Source organism: Neovison vison, chromosome 12, assembly GCF_020171115.1.
Source record: "Neovison vison isolate M4711 chromosome 12, ASM_NN_V1, whole genome shotgun sequence".
Classification (NCBI taxonomy): domain Eukaryota; kingdom Metazoa; phylum Chordata; class Mammalia; order Carnivora; family Mustelidae; genus Neogale; species Neogale vison.
The window spans coordinates 7946805-7951766 of record NC_058102.1 but is presented as its reverse complement, the minus strand read 5'-3'; the positions used below and the strand labels follow the sequence as shown (position 1 = coordinate 7951766).

The window sequence follows — 4962 nt, the reverse complement described above, 5'->3', positions numbered from 1 at the left end:
TCTGAGTGCTGGTCAGCAGCTCAGCTGTCGACAATGGGGCTTCTGGTGGACGCTGGCGGGCTGGGCAGGATGCTGGTTGGAGTCCAGCATGGCACTGGGAAGGAGCTGAGGGTGGCCTAGGGGACAGGCATGCTGTGGTCTGAGCTTACCATCTGCAAGATCCATGAGGAGTCGCCCCTGGCCCCTGCCACTTGGCCCAGCCACCCACATGTGGGGTTAGGGACTAGGCCAGGCTCATTCTTTCCCCGGGAGGAGGACGGAGGGTGGGCGGAGGATTCTCTCCTCATTTGTCTTTGCAGGGACCTGGATCCTCACATGCAGCGAGCTCCTGGGAGCACACGAGCACGTGGGAAGGAAGCCCCCTCCCTGATGGGGTTGCCTGAGCCCGGCTCCCGCTGGCTTCCCCGAGGCCCCTGGGCTGCGCGGGCAGTCGGAAGCGGGGAGCGGCTGCTCGGGACTGAAGAGGTTAATGTGCATCTGCTTCCGAATGTTAATGTGTCTAGGTGATGTCAGTGGGAGCCGGGGAAGGAGGGAGTGGGGAGAGAAGCGGGGCTTGGAGGCGGCAGACGCTGCCACAGCGCCAGGAAGACCCCCTTCCGGACTGCGGGGCTCGTGCTCCGGGACGGGCGGGCGGCGCTGCCGCAGCCTGCGTGGGTGGACGGGCGAGCAGGCGACGGGCAGCGGCAGGATGGACCTGGGAGCCTCGCTGCTGCCCACTGGCCCCAATTCCAGCAACACCTCGGATGGCCCCGATAACCTCACCTCGGCCGGTGAGTAGTGCTGGAGGGGAGTCCTCCCTCCCCTGCGCCGGGGGGGTGGGTAATGGGAAGGTTTCACCTCTGAGCCAAACTGCTCCGGAAACTTTATTACAGTTCTTGGGGAGGAGACCTGCAGTCCGCTTTGTCGGGAGGGGAAGGCAAGGGGGCGGGGCAGGCAGGGGCAGCTGGGGCGGGGGCAGAGAAGAGGGCAAAGGTGCGTTCAGAAGTGGCAGGGGATGGTGGCCCGCTGGTGACGGAGACAGGGGAAGACTCACCCAGGAGTTCCAAATGCTTTGTAGAAAAAAATTCCAAGCTGGAAAAGCAAGCAGGAGAAGCCAGAGGATGGTATGCGAGGAGAGAGGGGAAGCTCACTCATTCACGGATCCCCTGGTGTTTTTACTGAAACTGCAGTAATGGGATCTGAAGCATCCTTCCTGACCCCTGGGAAAGGCCCCGGGGAAGGGCTAACTCACAGAGCCTTGAGGGGGATTAACTTTCCGGGTGAATGAAGGTTCCTGACATTTCCAGAGCTGAGATGCCCTGAAATTCTAGCACTGAAGGAGGAAAAGAAGGAAAAAGAGGAAAGGCTTGTGTGCAGAAAATTCTCGGGCGGCAAGGCTGCAACACACAGCTTCAGTCTCTGCTTGCTTGGGAAGCCCAGGCTCAGATGATACAGACCAAGGAATTCCCCCACAGGAACCCAGAAGAAGGGAGGGAGGGCTGCGGGCCTGATGGGCAAAAGCCTCCCTCCGCAAGACGGTAGCCCACAGTTACGCCTAGGAATCAGCCCACGGCTCCCAATCAGTGATTTCTAAAATGAGATGATCAGGACTGCAGGCAGAAGAAGAAAAAACACATGCATGCGCCCGTCCATGCATGCGGTTGCTTTCCCGCATGCGCGCACACACGACACACACGTTCATGCCCTTCTGGCTATGTCGACGAGGTTTCCTGGTGAAGCCCGCGAGCCCACAGAGTAATTCTCTGCAGACAGCTGTGGTACTTGATTCTGTGCCTTCTGAGAAAATGCAGGAAGTAGAGGACTGGGTCCCTCAACGAACAGGTGGTGTGGGAGAATCTGGGATCAGCAGCAGTGTGGGGAGCGGGATTGGTAGGGAAGGGTTCCAGATGAACGGTGAGCCCTGAGCTGAGATGGAAAGAAGAGAGGTAGGCAAGCATGTCATCGCTGGAGGCTGAGCACACCGGGATGATGTCAGCCCTTAGAGGCGAGTCCATGTCAAAGGGTCAACATTTACGCCTTTTGTCCCCAGGGCCACCTCCTCGCACAGGGAGTGTCTCCTACATCAACATCATCATGCCTTCCGTGTTCGGCACCATCTGCCTCCTGGGCATCATCGGGAACTCCACGGTCATCTTCGCGGTGGTGAAGAAGTCCAAACTGCACTGGTGCAGCAACGTCCCCGACATCTTCATCATCAACCTCTCGGTGGTGGACCTCCTCTTTCTCCTGGGCATGCCCTTCATGATCCACCAGCTCATGGGCAATGGCGTCTGGCACTTTGGAGAAACCATGTGCACATTGATCACGGCCATGGACGCCAACAGTCAGTTCACAAGCACCTACATCCTGACGGCCATGGCCATTGACCGCTACCTGGCCACTGTCCACCCCATCTCTTCCACCAAGTTCCGGAAGCCCTCTGTGGCCACCCTGGTGATCTGCCTCCTGTGGGCCCTCTCCTTCATCAGCATCACCCCCGTGTGGCTCTACGCTAGGCTCATCCCCTTCCCGGGGGGCACGGTGGGCTGCGGCATCCGCCTGCCCAACCCAGACACTGACCTTTACTGGTTCACCCTGTACCAGTTCTTCCTGGCCTTTGCCCTGCCCTTCGTGGTCATCACTGCCGCGTACGTGAGGATCCTGCAGCGCATGACGTCCTCTGTAGCTCCTGCCTCTCAACGCAGCATCCGGCTGCGGACCAAGAGGGTGACTCGAACGGCCATCGCCATCTGCCTGGTCTTCTTTGTGTGCTGGGCTCCCTACTATGTGCTCCAGCTGACCCAGCTGTCCATCAGCCGCCCAACCCTCACCTTTGTCTACCTGTACAACGCCGCCATCAGCTTGGGCTATGCCAACAGCTGCCTCAACCCCTTTGTATACATCGTGCTCTGTGAGACATTCCGCAAACGCTTGGTCCTGTCGGTGAAGCCAGCTGCCCAGGGACAGCTTCGAGCCATCAGCAACGCCCAGACAGCCGATGAGGAGAGGACAGAAAGCAAAGGCACCTGACCCTTCTCCTGCTGCCCCAGGCGCCTCCAAGTCAGGACAGCACAGCAGACTGGTGGGGAGAGACACTGAGAAAAACCAAAGACCCCTCTGGGAGAATGCAAGGAGGCTGGGTGGTGAGGGGTTGCGGCTACTAAATCATTCCACGGGGTCCACAAATTGCTGGGGAGGCTGGGAGCCAGATCTGGGGGCTTCAAGCATCAGAAATCCCCTTGGGAGAGTAGGAAGAGACCTTTGGATTGAACAGAAACCGAGCAAGAAGAAAATTTTGTTTTAAATGCTCAGCTGAGCCCTACATCTTGTAGCTCCCACAGATTTTTTTTTCCCAACTGCTGGTTAATTCGAGATCTGGGAAGGCCAGGGTGTGAGTGGGGGGGCCTACAACAGGGTCCTGCGGAGATGGGAAAGTGGTATGGCCTCAACATTCTTTCCCATCTTTCACTGGTGTGATGGAGGGCAGCCTTTCTCCCACGCTGGAGGATGCTGAGAAATGAAGCATGCCACCTCTCTGTGTTCCAGCATCCTGTCAATCTGCCTGTGTCTCTAGGGGATGCATGCTTAATTTTGGGGGGGTGTGGGGCAGGGCTCTGCGCCCACAGGAGTAAAAACCCAATTTGTAGGAGAATCACTCACTGAGAATGACAAGGCTAACTGGGTGGGTATGCACAGGAGTCTTAAAATTAAGAAAAATGGGGAGGAGCAAGGGGGCTTTTGCAGCTGTGGGGACATTGTCGTCATGAGGCACATTTGTTAATCACCAGATCTAGAGTGAGTGTCCGTCAGCGCCCTGCATGTGCAAGGGTCATTGTGATGCCTGCTGCGTTAGTATCATCTTTTTTGCTCCAGCCCTTCCTCTCCAAAATAAAAACGAATAAAGGAAAATCTCTACCCACATCTCTTTGAATGCTCCTGCAGAACTGCTTGGGCTTGGGGGTGGGGGTGAGTGGCCGAAAAGGGAAAGGGGGTCACTTGGCTGTGGAACCTAGACCTCGGTCAAGCTGCGTCTTAGAAAGCAAGAAGCTGGGGAGGCTAAACCCACAGGAAGGGTTCAGCCCCACAAATGGAATTAACGTGAACTCATAGATTGCAGTTCTGCTGCTCGTCTTGGGCTCAGGACTCAGCTTCCTGTCCTCTGCTCCAAAGCACTTGGGTCGTGTCATCCGTGCTGGCCCCTCAGGCCCCAAGTCCCACCCGCCACCTCCCCCGCTGAGTCACCAGTCGGGGCTGGCTTCTGGGGCGGCCTGAACCTGCCTCCTGCTGCTGCCAAGATCGGGAAGATGACAGATGGGCCACTGGGCGGCAGGCAAGGCTGCTGCTTCTCAAGTTTCTTCACTGAGAGGAGCTGGGAACCAGGAGTCCAGGGGCAAACCACACAGCAGACGTTGAGCCAGTGACAACAAATCGTTGAGACAGTGACAACAAATCGTGAGCTCCCAACTTGTTCAGATGCATCCGTAATTTCTTGCTGGTTATTTTTCACTGAGGAGTTGCAGCAGGTAGGCGGCTTAGCAAACTTCCGTTCACGACCAGACCAGCTCTTTTTATTATTTTTTTTCTTTAAGATGTTATGTATTTGAGAGAGAGAGAGAGAGAGAGAGAGAGAAAGAGAGAGAGAGAGAGGTGGAGGGGCAGAGTGAGAGGGAGAGAGAGCCTTAAGTGGACCATACCCCAATGCAGTGTTCGATCCCATAACCCCAAGATCATGACCTGAGCTGAAACCAAGAGTCAGCAGGGACTGCGCCACCCAGGAACCCCGGGCAGCTCTTTTTTATTGTGATCATGAGCTGTAGTATTTGGAGGCTTGTGTTCCCCTCCACCTCTGTAGCGTGGGGAGGGGGGGCAAGAACCCAACCCCTTAGTTTGCCCTACTCACTCACAGTGGGGTCTCTAGCTGCCGCAGGTAAGCTCCCAATCTATTTCAGATGCACATCCAACAAAAGAAAAAAGATTCTTAGG

At 56.6% G+C, this 4962-nt stretch overlaps 1 protein-coding gene across 1 annotated transcript; it reads left to right on the top strand.

Annotated features, from left to right (window-relative positions):
- Positions 1-663: 663 nt before the first annotated feature.
- Positions 664-3900, top strand: MCHR1 (melanin concentrating hormone receptor 1). The gene is made up of 2 exons (XM_044226855.1): positions 664-770; positions 2030-3900. The coding sequence occupies exons 1-2, from the start codon at positions 689-691 to the stop codon at positions 3007-3009; spliced, it is 1062 nt and encodes a 353-aa protein (XP_044082790.1). The 5' UTR covers positions 664-688; the 3' UTR covers positions 3010-3900.
- Positions 3901-4962: the final 1062 nt, after the last annotated feature.

Excerpts from the sequence above, each read along its gene's own strand:
- MCHR1 (XM_044226855.1), top strand. The coding sequence starts at position 689 with ATGGACCTGGGAGCCTCGCTGCTGCCCACTGGCCCCAATTCCAGCAAC. Across the intron at positions 771-2,029 it reads CGATAACCTCACCTCGGCCG|GGCCACCTCCTCGCACAGGG; the intron begins GTGAGTAGTGCT and ends TTTTGTCCCCAG.